Source organism: Nicotiana sylvestris, chromosome 2 (genome assembly GCF_000393655.2).
Source record: "Nicotiana sylvestris chromosome 2, ASM39365v2, whole genome shotgun sequence".
NCBI classification, from domain to species: Eukaryota; Viridiplantae; Streptophyta; class Magnoliopsida; order Solanales; family Solanaceae; genus Nicotiana; species Nicotiana sylvestris.
The window spans coordinates 205,363,564-205,382,725 of record NC_091058.1 but is presented as its reverse complement, the minus strand read 5'-3'; the positions used below and the strand labels follow the sequence as shown (position 1 = coordinate 205,382,725).

General features: G+C 37.2%; 2 protein-coding genes across 2 annotated transcripts; both read left to right on the top strand.

Annotated features, from left to right (window-relative positions):
- On the top strand, positions 1 to 1,962 carry LOC104224401 (pentatricopeptide repeat-containing protein At2g13600-like). Its single transcript, XM_009776035.2, has one exon. The coding sequence runs from the start codon at positions 22 to 24 to the stop codon at positions 1,888 to 1,890; it is 1,869 nt and encodes a 622-aa protein (XP_009774337.1). The 5' UTR covers positions 1 to 21; the 3' UTR covers positions 1,891 to 1,962.
- Positions 1,963 to 10,107: 8,145 nt separating this feature from the next.
- Positions 10,108 to 14,749, top strand: LOC104224400 (protein PLASTID TRANSCRIPTIONALLY ACTIVE 16, chloroplastic). The gene is made up of 6 exons (XM_009776034.2): positions 10,108 to 10,500; positions 11,469 to 11,701; positions 12,842 to 13,294; positions 13,611 to 13,679; positions 13,899 to 13,957; positions 14,036 to 14,749. The coding sequence occupies exons 1-6, from the start codon at positions 10,296 to 10,298 to the stop codon at positions 14,541 to 14,543; spliced, it is 1,527 nt and encodes a 508-aa protein (XP_009774336.1). The 5' UTR covers positions 10,108 to 10,295; the 3' UTR covers positions 14,544 to 14,749.
- Positions 14,750 to 19,162: the final 4,413 nt, after the last annotated feature.

Below are 19,162 nucleotides of genomic sequence, written 5' to 3'. Positions count from 1 at the left end.
CGGGGAATGATTTGACATAAAATGATTATAAGATCACCTGCATTTCACCTTTGCTACAACATAGCAAGACAAGCAAAATTAGCCAACCAAATTTATTACCAAGTTATAACAACACATAGCTACCTCGTGAAATACCCAGAAAATAATACCAACCCAAGCTTCAAAGACAAATATTATGACTCAAATAACGTTAATTTAGACGTCTTACCTCTGTTACATCAAAATGGTTTTCTATGTGACCAATTTAGCCTCAATAAAATCATCTCCACTTGTGCAAAGTTGGGTCTTTTCACTGTTGGGATTCAAACCCATTGTCAGATTATCAAAATTGGTTTCGATTCAAATGTATTTATCAACACTGCTCTTGTTGATATGTACGGGAAATGTGGTGTTATAAAACTAGCACAGAAACTGTTCGATGAAATGCCTGAGAGAAACGTGGTGACATGGAATGCTTTGATTTCTGGTTATTTGGACATCCATTACCCTGAAAATGCTGTTGCAATGTTTCTTGAAATGCTAAGAGAGGGTATTAGTCCAACCCCTTCTAGTGTTTCAGCTGTTTTAGTTGGTTGTACTCAGTTAGAAGCATGTGAACTTGGGGCTCAGTTGCATGCTTTGATTTGGAAAGCTGGTTTTGCTTTGAATCTTGTAGTAGATACTGTTTTGATTGATATGTATTCAAAGTGTCTTGATCTTGAGACTTCGAGGAGAGTTTTCGATCAAATGCCTGAAAGGAATGTTATTACTTGGACGTCCATGATTACTGGTTATGCCCAAAAGCAATGCCCTTTCCAGGCTTTGACTTTGTTCAAGGAAATGTTGAAGTTGGGAATTCGACCAAATTATGTTACGTACTCTAGTTTGTTGAACTCATTTTCTTGCCCAGATTACTTGGTTCATTGTGAGCAAGTCCACTGTCATGTAATTCAGCAAGGTTTTAACACTAACCACTACTTGGTGGTAACACTGTTGTCTGTTTACTCAGAGTGTAGTTGTAGCTTAGAAGATTTTCAAAAGTTGTGCTCTGACACTATGAAATGGGATGAAATCTCTTGGAATGCCGTCATTGCTGGTTTCTCTAATTTAGCAGTCGGTGGACAAGCCTTCGCATGCTTTGCTAGAATGAGACGGGCGGGCTTTACTGCTGACCATTACACTTTTGCAAGCATCTTGAAAGCTATTGGGAACATTTCGGGCCTAGGGGAGGGAATGCAGACCCATTGTCTAGCTCTGAAAACAGGATATACTTTCGAAGTTTTCATACAAAACGGGCTTCTTTCCATGTATACAAGATGTGGTAGACTTGAAGAAGCGGAGAGAATATTCTCTTCAATGGAGGAAAGAGACCTCATATCGTGGAACTCGCTTCTTACAGGCTGTGCTCATCATGGTTATGGTAGGGATGTGATGGTTATGTTTGAAGAAATGAGGAGATGTGGTATTAAACCAGATCTAACCACATTCCTCGCTGTACTTTCAGCATGTAGACATGCTGGCCTGCTCGACGAAGGGATTAAATATTTTGATTTGATGAAGAATGACAATTCCCTACCACCACCAAAGCTAGAGCATTATGCTTGCATAGTCGACCTTTATGGCCGTGCTGGTCATCTACTTGAAGCAGAGGCCTTTATTAACAATATGCCAATAGAGCCAGGACCTTCGGTTTTTAAAAGCCTATTAAGTGCTTGCCAACTTCATGGTAACAAGGAACTTGCCATTATTTCTTCCAAGAAGCTTGTTGAACTTTGCCCTAACGATCCTGCAACGTACATATTGCTAGCAAATGTGCTAGCATCGGAAGGGAATTGGAATGATGCAGAGGGACAGCGCAAGCTTATGTTGGATAGAGGTTTGAGTAAGAAACCTGGTTATAGCTGGCTATGATTCACAATGGGTGGTATCCTTAGTAATTGACATCGTTCGAACCCCTGTTCCAAACAAAAGCCTCATATTTAAGTGGAGAATGGTAAAGGGGAGGGGGGGGGGTCCATTATCCATCGAGTTCATCACAGGCCATTGGCTCTCAGAGATTTCTCGATTATCCTAACTAATTGACATAACATGATCCAATGACAAGTGAATTCCTTGGTCTCAACAATTGTAGGATACTAATCTGGAACCAATCTGTACATACTAGATTCTCTTGATTCCTGTAGGCACAAACTGATTAGGTTGACAATGAGAGAAAAGGGTGGATTTTTCATTCCCTTGTATCTATCTACCTCTTCATTAATTGGTCTTTGATCACTTTATGTTTTCCCTTATAGGGTAAATTGTGCTTTACTGGTTAAACAATCAAATTGAGATGGTCCCTGTTGATACCCAATTTTGCCTTCATATTTTTTTTCAAATAGTATATATATTTTCAAAATGTCATTCTGCATCATTACTCAATTTACAATTTTTTTTATAATTTTTAGAATTTCAAAATTAATTTTCTTGCATTTAAATTACTTAAACATTTATTAATTATCCCTCTAAATTATTAGTGATGACTTAATCATCCAAATTTATCATTTTATATCCACGTGTATGTTTAATAATATTTTACTTCATTTTATATAATTACATCTATATTTTAGTTATTTATGTAATTTTTGCAATAATAGCATATATTCATGCATAATTGCGTTTTTATTATATTATTTGTGCCAAATAACATTTTATATTTTTATAATGTTAAGTTATTATTTTCAATCATTATATTGCATAAGTAATACTTTTACTATTTATTAATTACTTTTATAAATTATTTTTTTTATAAATTTGGTGTATTTAAACTATGGCCCAGTTTAAGCCAATTTCGGACCAAATTTGGCCCAAATCCTTAGCCCAACAACCCCCAGCCCAAGCCAAACGATCCTTTACTAAAACCCGGTCGCAACCACTTCAAACGACCTGCCCGTTCAATTTTTAATCATGGCCGTAATCTCTCTAGATCAACGGCCCTCGTTCATCCCCCCCTTTTAATTAACTCAACCCCTAATCCTCATTTCCCACCTAACAGCCGCCTCTGAAACCTCTCCACTCCACTCGTCTATGAGAAACCCTAGCTGCCATACTCTTAAATCCTCTCCGATTCCAACCTAAACATGGAATTAATCCATGATCTACTTACCTATTTTGTGATACTTTACTATTATATGCGTGTCTATGGTGTTACTTAGTTCTTGCCCTATTTTTGGCAAGAACTACCTTTCAAGAACGGGTCTGATTTACTCATTTTGTGAAGATCTGGACGATCTTTCGTCTATATACACTCTACAATGGAGGATTCTTGCATTATTGGTTCAATTTAAGGCCGTTGGACACAACTAGGGTTTGAGATTTTCCTTTTTCCTTACTAATTTTGATTGCATGTGATATATTCTTTCCTTTCTTGTGTTTGAATGGTGATTTTCCATGTTCGTCCGCTTAATTTGAATACTATATAAATCCCTCCCTAATTTCCCCTTTAGACAAGCTTAATTTTCACTGCTATTACACTCACTATGCTCTTCTCTTACTCGTTCACTTCTTCTGAGACACTTGAATGTTTTTTGGAATCGTATTCTTGGCCGACTGAAAGCCAAGGCCATAATATTGTTAAAACGGCCTCCTCCGGTGCAAACACTGCTCAGAGCCCTTCTCGAGGCTCTTGTGAACTCTGAAGCATTGGGAATCTAGGGTTCTCTTGCTACCACATGTGTGTTCTATGTGCTAATGTTGTTTAAAAATTGTAAGCATGATTTAGTTTCCTTGTTCTTCATGGAACCCTGATCCTGTATTCTTTACTGCTATGATATTGTTTTTATAAGCTCCCTGCAATTTCATGTTCTTTATTAGTTGAATTCAGTAGGTTCTAGTTCATGTAATATGCTCTCATTATTGGAATGGATTCTAGCTTACTTAGGTGCTTCTAGACTAATATAGGTTCTCTACCTTGTCCAGTATCTCTATGTTTGTATTCTAGACCTTGTTGAGTTCTTCTTGCCCAATACAATAGGTCTCTGAGGCTGTATTAATTAGCTAAAGCATGTTTCCATTTAAGTTCTGTTGCATGTTTGGTTTAGAATGGCTTCTAGGGCAAATTGCTATGTTAGTTTCCCTACCGTCTAGGTAATTGGGACGAATGGTTATGTCTGCCTGTCTCATTCCCTTTAAGTGTTGTATGTTCTCATGAGTTAGGACACTGTTGAGGTTTATAGTAGACCATGCTATCAGTGTTGCTATGTTGCTTGTGGTCATCTTCATGTGAAATTGCATATCCCTCTAACTATAATTACTTTGAATAAGGCTCACTTGTTTAAGGTCATTTCTGACCTACTTTGGTTAATGTCTTATTCTAAACTTAATTTTTGGAAATCAACATGTGTGAGTGTCCTGTTAACTCAATAGACTTGCTTCCTAGGCCTTCTTAATGCGTAATTGTGTTCAATATGCTACACCCTTTTTGTTATATAATTGCTCAACATGGTGTCAGTTTTCCTATGTCAAACTTGCTATGTCAGAGCTGTCTAGTTGGTATGTTCAAGCACTTTTGTTTGACCAATATTGTCCTATTAGCTTCTAAGAATTATGGTCACTACTAATAGACTTTAGGTCTGTCGGTTGCTTATCATGTATGGTTTCTTCCTTCCAAGCCTCGTACAAGGTTTCTCCCTTCCGAGCCTCGTACAAGTTTGTAGATGATACACTCTCACTCTGGAATATGCTAGGCTCTGGGTTTATTGTTCGTGTGAGAGGTGAAGCTTGCTGAAGGCCCAGGTGTTACTGGGTTATATTCTTTTGAGCCTGCTCTATGTATTGGGCCTGTAATCTTTTAATATGTAATATTCACACTTGTATTCATTATTTTTGGGTCTGTAATAATTTGTGAACAAAAACAAATGGGAAAATTAGTAAAAAGGGGGGAGGGGTAAGGTACTCTAATTCTCACATAAATGGGTAGAAAGCATGCCTATAGGATCTATGTGGTCTATTCACTATTTGCTTTACATGTTTTAACTTCATGAGTAGAAAACCTGCCTATAGGAGTCACACACACACACACACATCACTTAATTTGCCAACGCATGCTATTTCAAGTATCTGCTGTACCCGTTTCTGCTACTGTGTTTTCGTGGATAACATGACTATAGGGCGCAACAATGCAATATTCTACTTACCTAGGTGTTATGCCTATAAGACTTCGAATGATTAATCTATCAGTTGCCTCAATTATCATTGTACTGCTCGTGTCTATATGTTTAATAGTCAATCAACTGACCATATTGTTTGTATTGCTAATCTAGATAGCATGCCTATAGGGATAAAACTATATAAAATCAATTTCGATTGCCAACTATTAGATATCATGCTTCTAGGACAGTCACCTGCCTAAGAAACTTGTCTATAAAATCAGCGTTGGTAATTCATGATTCTAGGTTCGTTCCACTGCCTTTTGTGAACAATCTAGAAATCATGCCTATAGGTTTGTAATCTGCAAATCTATTGCCTGCACATTGCAAAAAAAAATAAATCAGAATCACTTAGAAATCATGCCTATAGGACCAAAGGACTCTGAGTCTTAAGTTCGAAATGTTCTACTGCTTAATCTAAAAACCAGGCTGCGTGCTTCTTTGTTTATGTGCGGAGGCTAACATGAGCCACTCTTTGCTATTATGTTTAGTTCTCTTTGTTTTTGAATGCGCATTTAGTTTTATCATTTTTGAGTAGCCTAAGTAAGTCTAGAACCACCCAGATAGAGGTCCAAAGCCTCCTGGACCATAAGCATGGGACAGGTAGTGCACGCATAGGGTGCAACTTAGAATTAAATTAGAACGTTTTAGGTAAACAACTTCAATATAGTAATCGGGTAACATGAGATGATAGTCTGTGCCCGCTAAATAATATGAGCAACTCCTATCTAAGGGAGTTGCAAAGTATTCTTTGTGTTGCACGAGAGTGATCCTTTAGGCTAAAAACTTAAGACCTTCCCCCTCCCCCCTTTGTATACTTGCTAATTCACGCTTAGTCATTTAATATAGATCATTGTAGTCACATCCTTGTAGCCCTTAAAAATTTGTACTCAATTCTCATTGTGTTATAATGAAACTTTTTGATTTTTATATTTCTTTGTTATATGATCACTTAGACTAATGACATAATCCACATAATCTTAAGTTCGGCCAGGACCCACAGTTGTGGACCTAGAAGAGTGCCTAACACCTTCTCTTTGAGGTAATTTGACCCCTTACCTGATATTTGGTGACACAGACTAGTTAAAAGAGAGTTATTTGCAAATAGGTGTCCTAACGCACCTTAGAATCGTTAGGTGACGACTTTTCTCTTTTAATACCTCCTTTAAAAGAGTTGTCACGTATCAAAACCCGCTTTCACGAGAAAACGGGGTGCGACAATCCCTATCCCACTTTTCAATTTGCTCCCATAAAACAAAAAAAAGAAAAGGTGAAAAATCCTTCACCCTCGTATTCAACAGTACTACAGAGAAATAGCTCCACGCCTCGGCTTATTTTCTCACTCAACCCTTTTTGTTTTTTAGTGTAATAGTACCAGAAAAGATCATTTTGATTCAAGGCCAAATTCCTTTTCACCGTTACGTAATTCTAATCTCTAAAATTGAAGGTCAACTATTCATGCAAAGATGCTCCGTGAAAGCTGGAGTAAGGAATTATGCACTTATTAATTCAAGCAATTGAGTCAGTCGGAAATTCATATCATTAAATATTAGGTAATATACAACCTCGTGAATGTTACAACCAATCATTTAAAAAATAACAATAATAGATGTTTTAGACCTCCGCCAATTGAGCTCGAATTGACAACGAGAGTGTTGTCATGGGGCAACAAGAGTGTTGTTAAGCTAAGGTGCACGAGCAGCACCAAGGCAAAAATGGGAAACATGCAAGTGATGGCCAAGGCTTTGACGGAGGCGAGACAGCTTGGCAAGGGCTTGACAATGAGTTGCGGGCTGAGGGTGACGCTTGATCATGGCAAAGGCATCAAGGCATGAGGCATTGATGCCAAAGCAAGGCAAAAACGAAGTGGCAAAGGCAGGCCAAAGTGTAACGGGAAGGCAGTGTGCGGGCAGACTTGTCATGGCATTGAGTTGCGGCAAACATGCCAAGTTCATGGGCAATGGCATAGGCAAATATGGCTACAATGCAGCTGGATATAATGGCATTGGCGCCTGATTCAAGTCAAGGCACAAAAATGGTCACCAAGCTTCAGATTGACTAAGTCAAGGGCGGTTACGGCACATGCTGTGCACATGGGCAGCAGTTGAGCTTTGCTAAAATGCTGGCAGGAGTATTAGCACGTTTTTGGGGCCATGATCCCACTATTCTTTAGCATGATTTACATGATCCTAGTAGTTGGGGGTTGTCAACTACACTAGGCTAAAGTAGTGGGCTGAGTGGGCAAGTGTTTAAGCCTAAAAATGGGCAAAGTGGGTTGTCTCATGTTATTATAAAATGGGCAGCACCCTTATGCTTTTGTATGAGAGAAAAACGTGTGGAGTGCACAATTGAGTTAGGAAAGAGTCCTAAGTTTGTTTTCAAAGAGTGAAAACGTTTAAGACTAAGAGTAGTCTTGTGAGGGTCAAGAGTGATCTTCTTTTTGTACCTGGATGTACCTTGAGTTGAGTTTCTTTATATGCTTGAGTTCAATCAAAGTTGGGAAAAGAGTTTTCTATATATTGTGCCTTGTGTTCATCTATATTTTCTGTCCCTTTACTTATTTTTCGTTGCCTAAAATCAGTCCTAACTTACTACGTTGAAAAGCTGCCTAAAATATTTTAAATCCAAAATTACTGAAATTTTGACTAAGTGTTGGAGCAGGCTGAAGTCAAGTTTGAGACTTGACTGCCGCGCGGGCTGTTTTTGTGTGACATAAAACACGCATGTGACAAGATGTATGGTGATGGAAACATGTGAATACCCAACTTCTCAAATGTCCGTTGCATATAACTGTCAATCCAAAAATATGAGCAACTCTTCTTTGTAGCCTTTCAAAACTGACCCCATACTTTCCGCTTTAAACAAGAGATAAACTATCACTCACAATTCTCCCTTTCCCCTTTAATTTTTCTCGTTCTTTACTTAAACATTTTTCAACTCTTCATCAATTTGGTCTTTTCTAGTATTACAACAAAGATTTCACCACACATTGTGTGACAATGGATATGAGCAACCCAATAGCCACCACTAATATGAATATTGATGATGATAACACTTAACAGAGGGCATTTCAATAATTGTATGGAAGATAGTTCTTATCATTGTCCAATTCCTGCGTTATCTCCACATATATTTTCTGTTACGTCTCGAGATGAAAATACTAAGTTGGATAGCAACAATGGTCAAGGCCAACATGTTAGGGAAATGAAACTTTGCAGATAATTCATAGATCCTTCAACAGTTTTTGCCTTGTTTCAGTCACAATGTTCGCTTGTCAACCCACAGCAAGGCTTTTTCTTAAGCTATAGTAGTGTGTGTTTGTGTTTCCGTTTTTTGCTTTAACATCCAGTATTTGAAACTCACTGACTCAACTAATCTCCAATTTAGCTTTATTTCACCAAGTGGCCACTTTTGTAGCTTTAGAAGGCTACTTTCAAAAGTTGACTTGTGGTTTGAATACTAGTTTTGAATATTATAATTTCAGAAGCCACTTTCGAACTTCAAACCATTGGTCGAATAAAATGTGGCTAATTTCTAAATACAAGGCAATGGAAGTGGCTATTTATGTAACTCAACCACTCCTAAACAAGATGTTCTCAATTCTTATGGCTCGAGATCGAGACATCTTGTTAAAGTGCAGAGATCTTAATCTTTCCACCATTTACTTTGACAGTGTGTAGTACTTGCTCTTTGTGTCTACGTTGTATTTGTTATTCGGGGTATTATCACTTTTAGCCCGCGCCAGAAATTATTTATATTTGGTAGCCGAAAAAGTGTATAAAACTTATATAATTTTTGTATATAACATACAGAATGTATATCTATACAAAAAATATACAAATTTTATACATTTTTCAGCTATTATTTTTACAGCGGCTATACACTGTCATTTTTACTTGTTCTTTTGGCTACCCAGCCTTGTTTTATTTGTCTTGCAACCATATTTTGTTCCTCTTCTTTGGAGATGAATAAAATGCCCCCTCCCCCCCCCCCCCACCTTTTTTTTAAAGTTCATAACTAGAAGAACTTATTAAATACTGAGGAATGCGCTTCCATTTAATTGCTTTATTATTAACGAAATATTTTTAAGGACATGTCGAGCTTCAAATTTCATCACTTTCTTCATTATTTTTTCAACAAATATTTAATTATAGATATTATCTGTTCCAGAAGCAGCTGGATCACTTGTGCAAAGGTGTGGACTAGGACTCAACATTACTGTCTTCAAGAGAATATATATATATAGAGAGAGTGACCTCAAATGCCTCTAGTCTAGTTTAATGGATAAGTGTCAACTACAAAATAAATAGCATGAGGAAATCATTAGTAAACAATGATATTTTCTATTTAATTTTAAAATTATTGAACTACCATTTTAAATTAGAAAAAGGTATCAGAATTTAACATATGTTGACATATGAATATGAAAAAATAAAGTGATGGATGCATTTCAATAATATTTGAATAAGAAAGTGATTATACAACTCATTATTTAACATAAATAAATATGGATGCACTTCATAGTTCTATTTTATATTACATCCCATGAGAGAATCCCAAATATTTCTAAATATTTTCTAAAGAAAATTCTATATATAATCTTAAAAGTATATATTTATATATTAGGTTGGTTCGGGTTTTTTCACTCAATACCAAACCAAATTAAACCAAATCTAATGATTTTTTAATCGGTTTGGTTTGACTTTGCGATTTGGTGCTGTTTTCCGGCTCGGTTTAAACACCCATGACCAGAACCAATCTAAGCATTAAAAAAAATCAAAACCAAAACAAAATAATACTAACATAATGCTGGAAGAATTACACTATTTTTGAACCAATTATACATGATTGGCTTGAAAGTTTCATTTGTGGATAAAATATGACGTGGCTTTATCCCATTGGAAAGCCACCTAATTCCCCATCCAAAGTGACAAAAATTATTCAATCCAAAAACTTCTTGTTCTGAGACCAGAATCAAATGCCAACAGATATTGCTTAAGTTATTTTCACCATTCACTCTTTCTTTCTGTCTTCAAATGGAATATCATTAAAAAAAATTGCATGCAAAAAAATATAACTGAATAGGAAGAGAGTAGCATCTCTGCTATCTCTTTCCAAATTTCAATATTCATGGCTCCAACTCTTACTTCAAATTCATTTCTCCTTACAACTACACCCCATCCAAGATTATCATTCAAGAATTCAAGATTCACTGTTTTTGCTAAGAAATCTGGTTCTTTCCCAAATTTTCGTCTTGGCAAATCAGCTGAGTCTTCTAATGAGGAAAATCAAGAAACTACAAGCAATTCTGGCGTTCCTTTCAGTTTTGATTTTGGTAAAATTTAATTGTGTACTATAGGTCATTTCAGTTTTGACTTTGGTAATGGCTGAAGGGGAACTTTTGGAGCAACAGTAAAGTTGTCTTCGAGTGACCTGTATATGTCACGGGTTCAAGCCACGAAAGCAGCCACTAATGCTTACATTGGGTAGGCTGTCTACATCACACCCTTTGTGGTAACCTTTCCCCGGAACCTGCGTGAACGCGAGATGCCTTGTGCACCAGGCTGCTTTTTTAATGTTTAATTGTGCAACCATAAAATGTTGAATTGGTTACCTTTTCATCTTTGATTTTGGTAATGTTGAATAGTGTTGCTATAATATTAAACTGTGTTACCATTTCGTCTAAAAGCTTAAGCTGTTAGAGAGAGCACGCTTCTAATTATTTGATTATATTCTGGTGAATTGTGTGGACTTGATGCTTTTTCACGAGAGAGCACGCATTGAATTAGTATTCCCTTGAGTTTTAATTTTGGTAATGTTGAATTGTGTCCATAATATTGAAGTGCATTACCATTTCATAGTTATTAGAGAATACACACTTATAATTACTTAATTATATTATGTCTCAACAGGTCCTTTCACGTGCCAGCTTAATTCTTTTACATGAGTCAAACACATGAAAAAAAGCCCACTTTTTTGGATGTTGGTGTGATTTGAATCCTAGACCGCTTGCCTGTTCTGATACCATGTTGAATTCGGTGACCATTTTAGTTTAAGCCGTTAGAGAGAACATACTTATAATAACTTAATTATATTATGTCTCAACACATCCCTTCAAGAGTCGGCTTAATTCTTTTACATGAGTCAAACACGTGAAAATAACTTACTTTTTTGGGTGCCATTGTGATTTGATCCTAGACTTCTTTGCCTATTCTGATACCATGTTGAGTTGCGTAACCATTCATCTTAAGCTTTTAGAGAGAACACACTTTTAATTACTTAATTATACTATGTCATGAACAGGTAAGTTACCTGATATGAAGTCTTTGATACCTATTAGCACCAATTCATCTTCTGGTTTGGCTTTTGGAAGGCAAAGGGCAAAGGATCCTGGAACAGTTTTTGTTGCTGGTGCTACTGGACAAGCTGGTGTCCGCATTGCACAGACATTGCTTCGTGAAGGTTTTAGTGTCAGAGCTGGAGTTTCTGACCTTGGTGCAGCCCAAGAGCTAGCTCAGCTAGCCGTTAGCTACAAGGTTAGTCTCTTTGTCCCTGGAAATACAGAATTTGTTAGAGTATCCGGCATTGGTTGCAAGAATGAACATCATCTTCTATATGTTTTTGTGTGATATTACCTCATGAGCTAGCTTTCGGTTGAATTAGTCTCAAGGTCCATTTATCTCTATCTGAGCCATAGCCAGAGCCATCGTTGTTGTTGTGTTTCACAATACTGAGCCTGCGTGTTATATCATCCACGGTCTAGACGTCCAGCCTTGCGTGGGAGGGGAGATGAGTGTTAGATTGTCTCTCATTGGTTGAGGGAACGGGTTGTTGTCTGCTTATATGGTTTAGTTTCAAACAATACTCACCTCATAAGTTAACTTTCGCAATTAAGTTAGGCCCATTGTCCATTTTTCATAATAGAATTGATGCTGAACTTTGGGTGTATTTAACTTTTGCATATGGCGAAAGATTTTAATGAACGTTTTGAAACTTAGCAATACAAGACAATTTGCTGATGGTTGTCAGCTCTATTGGAGGAGTCATAAATCAATATTGTTTAACTCCTTGGGCACAGAGTGTTCCACTATGTAAGGAATTACGATAGAGGATCAATGTTCGAGCAGTATAGTAGGATTAAAGCAGCAAACATTCAATGTAAAATGCTCAACAATCTTGAAGGTAGCAAAAACTCAACCAAGAAGTGGAATATGATTTTCTGTACCATTCCTTTGAATGTTTAGGACCTAGACAAATTGACAATTCCCTGAATATCACTAAATGAAAGTATCTCCTGTGCAATGAGGTAATGAATCCTTGAGGCCAAATCAAAAAAGGATTAACCTTTAATTGGAGACTAGGCAAACAAAATGCTCTTATTGCATAGTAAGAGAAGTGGTGGTAGAAAATAGGCAGGGCAGCCCGGTGCACATGGTATCCCCCATTCAGACAGGGTCCGGGGAAGGTCGTATCCCAAGGGGTGTGATGTAGATAGCCTACCCTAAAGCAAGCATTAATGGCGGCTTCCGCTGCTCGAACTTGTGATCTATAGGTCACACGAAGACAACTTTATCATTACTCTAAGGCTCCACTTCATTGGTGGTAGAGAATAGATTGAAATTCTTTTAAAAAAAAATTGTTATTTTTTTCTGACTATGCATGTTGCATCATTGCAGGTAATCTCCAACGATGAGTCGAAACGCCTGAATGCTGTTGCATCTACATTTCAAGATGCAGAATCAATCGCAAAAGCAATAGGAAATGCTAGCAAAGTTGTGGTAACTATTGGTAAGGGAGAGGATGGTCCTACAACTGAAGTCACCACAACAGATGCCGTACAAGTAATACAAGCGGCACAATTAGCTGGTGTTGGACATGTGGCCATAGTCTATGATGAATCTTCTTCAGTAGGCTCTACCTACAATGTGCTCGATGGCATTACATCCTTCTTCAACAATCTGTTTTCAAAATCTCAGCCATTAACGATTACGGAGTTTCTGCAGAAGATAGTGGAGACAGATGTGAGATATACACTCATAAAAACCAGCTTAACAGAGGATTTCTCCCCTGAGAGCTCATACAACATCGTCGTGTCAGCTGAAGGGAGTGCTGGTGAAAACGCCTACAAAGTAATGTAATGTATGCAATATTTCTTTTACATTATGAAAATTCTAACAAAATCTTAAGTTTGAGCATACTACTTTTTTTAGTGGTGTACCTCTTAATTTTAAAAAAAATCAAAATTTTCTCTATACATTTGTCTTCCGACTTGGAGACAGTAGGTGCAATTTGCATGAACTGCTTATATGCTAGATCGGCCTTTAGCTACAAGTACACAACCTGCTATCTTTTCCTTTTCCCGTCCCTTCTGCCTTTATAAAGCATGAGGAGTAGATTGATTAAGCTTGTGATCCGTTACTATCTCGTTTTTTTTGTGGAAATCAGGTGGCTAAGTCTGAGATAGCTAAGCTAGTGGTGGATGTTTTCTCCAACACTGCAGTGGCAGAAAATAAGGTAATTATTTCACCAGTTGTCTTAATTTGCTGCTACTGTTACCATTACATTAGGTATGTCGCCTGTCAGGAATCTCTTTATTATAGTTAGCAATTGTATGCCCGTGCAAGGATAATAGAGCGGATACATAGATTCATATTATCAGTCCTAGCTAATTCAAAGTTGAGACGTAGTCGGTAGATTTGTTCACTGATAACTGGAAATTCTTTCCTTTTACAGGTTGTGGAAGTCTTTACTGATCCATCAGCATCAAAAAAGACTGTGGATGAACTTTTTAGGTAATTACGTCTTTTCCTCAATTGCTTACAACTTTTGGATGCCATATAATCTAAACGAAGGAACGATTGTATATACAGCACGATTCCTGAGGATGGCCGGAGAAAGGCTTATGCAGAAGCACTTGAAAAATCGAAAGCTGAGGAAGAAGCTCGACAATCTGCTGAAGCATCCAAGAGGCAGGAAGAAGAGGTGAAAAAGCTCGAAAAGAAACAAGCAAAGGCTGCTAATGTTGCTAAAGAAGCTGAAGAGAAGGATTCATCAGCCGCAGGTCCTTCTGTTGAAAGTCTATTGGACAAAGCAAAAGGCTTAAGTACCGGATTTTCATTTGAAATGTTCAGCTCACAATTGAAATCAGCTGTTGAAAAGGCCGGTGAGGAATCAACACAGGTTGCTACCGTTAGGGGACAGGCCAAGGCCAGAAATTTGCCTGCTCAGAAAGCAGTGATCAAAACTCCTCCTAGGAAACCATTTTCTTCGAAAAAGAATGAGGCGCCAAAACCAACTAAACAAACAGAGACTAAAACTGAGACGAGGAAGGTTTTTGGCGGGCTGTTTCAGCAAGAAACCATCTATGTTGATGATTAATGAGATGAATATATAAGAGACAAGGCAAAATCTTAATTTCCTTTATTGTTTTATTTTATCCTAATTATGCCGGACGAGTATTGAGGTTAAAACAATGGTTTAACTGAGGCTGAGTGAGAAGCATGTAAATCACTGCACATTTCTGTGGATCTTAGATTTGTATATTTTGCATGAAATGTAATATTCAAGGCACTTGTTCATTGTTTTTTCTGCTTCCAAATAATAATACTAGCTTGTTCACTTCGACGCTCAAGTCAGTTATACTAATCAAAGACAGCTCAAACCTTTAGAGATAGGGGCGACTTTCTTGTGGTAGTAACTAGGATTAAGCAAGTAGGGGGCGACAACTAAAAAGGTAGCGATACTGACCACAATTTCATGAATAGGTTGACTTTCTTTCAAAAACAAATGAATTATAATAAGAGAATAGGATTTTTGCTAGTTATGGTGGTGTCACACCTCCTTTTTACACACCTGAGGGGTATAAGAGAGTTTTTTCAATTTAAGTGACATTATTCGAAATGAGATTATTTACTTAATTCTAGAGTTGCCACTTGGAATATTTTAAATGGTGTCCCAAGTCACCGGTTTATTTTAAATCCCAAATCGAGGAAATTTCGACTTTCCTTTTTGAAGTCTGCGAACCAGAAATTCTAAGTAAGGAATTCTGTTAACCCGGGAGAAGGTGTTAGGCATTCCCGGGTTCCGTGGTTCTAGCACGGTCTCTTACCAATTTATACTCGACTTAAATTGTCTAATTACTTATTTTAGAACCTATGTGCAATTATCTTTTTACCGCATTTAAATCACTTGATTTATTCGTAATTAAAGAATTGAGTTACGCGTACGTATACTCTATTCCTCTGGCACGTCAAAAATCATGTCACGCGAACGTGTCCACAATTAATAACGCTTCGTTGATTCATTAGGAAAATTTGGTTGAAGGTGCGCGAACGCATCCCTCGAGTCTTTTAAGAGTTAAATTTGCAATCATATTATGCGAAAGTATATATAATCGCAGTACTAATCTAAATCGGGCCTAAAGCAAATTACGATTGTTCAAATTTTTAAAAGCAATATTTGTGAGGGCCATGGATGATTTAATTTATTTATGGCACACCTCAAACATTTTCTATAAGTGTTAGTTCTTAATCTAATCTTACGAGTGCCATGAATTATAAATTTTGTTTGGCATGACACACCTCACTTATTTTAACAAAAGGAAGTTGCGTTTTTATTTTAACAATTAATCACGCTATATTAATTATTAAGAAAGTTTTGCCGAAGTTGCGCGAACACATACCTCAATTTATTTTAGAATCATAATTATATCACGCGAACATGTACACAATCTCGATGGTTTATTTATTAATCATGCCTAAAGCATGCTACAAACATTTGTCATTTTATTTCTAAGTCGTGAAGTTAATACAGGGGCCACAAATGATAAAATTGTGAATGGCACACCTCAAGCTATATAAACTAAAATTAATTAATAGCCCATGGAAACCCATTTTTATTATTAACAAAAGTTTGATCGAAGTTGCGCGAAGGCATACTCCGAATTTATTATTAAAATCATGATCATGTCACGCGAACGTGTACACAATCACGATAATTGCTAATTCAACTGCAATGACTAACTAAATTACAGAAACTACATATCCTCCAGTCCAAGTAATTATCAAAACATAACTCGTGGAAGATTATTATAGAATTCCTTTTGTGAAGATGAAACAGTGTAAAAATCACATATTGCACTTCTTAAAGCACTTGAAGGATGGAAAGATGCTAAACATTATAGAAAAGAAAGAGCTTTCTGTTGGGAAAAGCTCTTGTCTCCTGCGTATATCATTAATCAAAAAGGTCACAAATAAGTGTCATTACAATATGTATACGTCTTCCAAATGACACTTATTACAATTTTACAAAATGTATATATTAACAATTACTTTATATGAATTAATGAATATAATCCTTAACTGAAAATTGGATGGTTTTCTATTATCAAAATGACGGGCAGTACCGTTTTCTTCTCCTTATAACCAAATTAATCATGTTTCCCTACTTTTTTGTAAATCAAACAAAAAATAATACTTGCAAAATAAACTCAAAATGAATCCACACCATTACCATTAGAGAAACATAAGAAGAAGTAAGAATTGCACCTGAAAAATGAAGTTTTAATTCCTCAAAGCATTCAGCAATTACACAAACAAAATCGACACCACAGCCATGACAGGAACTCAAACGGACGGGAGCTCGGACCTCGACGGAACCTCGTCGGATTTTTTTTTTTTTATAAAAAAAAAAACAGTCGGATCTGATTTTATAGAACAAAGTCACTAAAATAACTGAAAAATGAGAGGAGAATAGTGGAGGGAGACAAAAATGCAATTTCGTCGGCGTTAATGGAGGTCGCCGGAGTTTCTCGAACTAACTGAAGTCCACGAATTCATGTTCTTTCTTTTGTTGTGTGTGTGTGTGTGTGTGTGTGTGTATCTGTTTCCAACAGTGAGGACGAAGAAGACGAAATAGTGGTCGTCTGGGGTAGGGTTCATGACCTTGTATTTTTCAATGGCTTCCCGTGTATATCCAGTGTATATCGAGAGTATCTCTAGTGTATATAGAATGTATAGTGACTGTATATCGAGTGTATACCCCCTGTCTCCTTTAAGAAGAAGCCATCCTTTTTTTTTTCGTCTGTGTTTTGAACTTCTCCTCTCGTTTCTTCTTACTTGAATTATTTTTTTTCTCTTTTTTTTTCTTTTTATTTGTGAAGTGTATTATATAGATGTGTATGTGTGTTTTTGTGTATGATCGTGTGTGTGTGCCAGTGATTGTGTGTGTGCGCATGATGTGAGACGTGAAGGAGTGAGCACTAACATGAGGAAGTGGGGATTGAGACATGACCACTAACACGAGGAAGTGGGGAAGTCACTAATATGAGGAAGTGGGGAAGTCACTAATATGAGGAAGTGGAAAAGTCACTAATATGAGGAAGTGGGAAAGTCACTAACATGAGGAAGTGAAAAAATGGGAGTTAGAAGGAGAAATCGTGGGGCGGTTGAGGAGATCATGGGTAAAAGGGATATTATTTTGTATCTTTCTTAATTTACTGATTCTTGTTCTTCTGTTAGTTTATTATTTATTTTATTTTAACTTTTCTTGGCACCCCTTTTTTTCTAAAGTAAAACATATTAAAAGTAAGATAATTTTTTTAAAAAATATTAAGATTAGACCTAAAAGAAATATTTACACTAAACTAGTATAAAATTTGAGTGCGGTAAAAAATTAGGTGTTCACAGCTGCCCCTCTTTGCTCGGAAACACGAATAGTTTTCGGGCAAAGATAAAGTGAACCATGTGACTAATTTTTTGACCATATTGGTATTCAAAAGAGGAAAAAAAATAAAAAGAAAAGGTGCAACCGAGTCCTGGTTATGGACAGCCTACATATCCCGGGTTATAAGGGAATCAGGTCGCGTGTAGTTCAAAAATGAATGAGGTGATGAAGTGATGTTCGAGAGTCGAGTGAGGTTCTGTCCGAGGCTCCGATCCGCAATCCTGATGTTACATCAAAAATCAAAACATGGAAAAAACTAGCTAAGCCTATCAACTATGAGTTACAAGATTCCTATCTATAAGTCTTCTGAAGCTAGATCTTGAGTCTTGAATGGTTCTTCATGCAGACTTTGGATTTGAACCTTGACGCTTGCTAGTTGCAGGTGCTAGCCCGTTCTTCTTTAGATTTTCGGATCAAGACCGGACATGTAGTGCTTGTCACCTTAACCATGTCTTGAGAAGCTCACATCTTTCATCAACTTCTGCATTTGGATTCACTTCTTGCCTTTCTCTCTCTTTTTTTTGGATCGTGACTAACTTTTGTTGATCAGCTCGGACTGTTGACTCGCATTCTTGCCGCGAACTTCTTTTGTTGTTGACTTTAATTGTAATCTGAGATGTTTTCCCTTTCCTCCAAGTAGATGCCTGACCGCTGAACTTGAATTATACTCCCATGCTCTCCAGATGGGCTCCTGATTGTTGAAACTTGAATTGTATTCCCTTGCTCTCCAGATGGGCGCCAGATTGCTGAAACTTGAATTGTATTCCCTTGCTCTCCAGGTGGGCGCCTGACTGCTGAAACTTGATTTGTATTCCCTTGCTCTCCAGGTGGGTGCCTGATTGCTGAAACTTGAATTGTATTCCCTTGCTCTTTAGGTGGGCGCCTGATTTCAACAAAATAGACAAAAACAAAGAAAAATTTCTGCCCCAGTTTGGTAGCTAGGCATATATATATGAGTGTAAACTAAATCATGTTACCAAATATCAGTAAGAACTTGAAAGCTGAAACTTGAATTGTACTCCCTTGCTCTCCAGGTGGGCGCCTGATTGCTGAAAATTGAATTGTTGTTCCTTGTTCTCCAGGTGGACGCCTGATTACTGAATCTTCAACTGCTTTTCCTTGTTCTGAAGGTGGACGCCTGATTGCTGATACTTCAACTATTGTTCCTTGTTCTCCAGGTGGACGCCTGATTGCTGATACTTCAACTGTTATTCCTTGTTCTCCAGGTGGACGCCTGATTGCTGATATTTCAACTGTTTTTTCTTGTTCTCCAG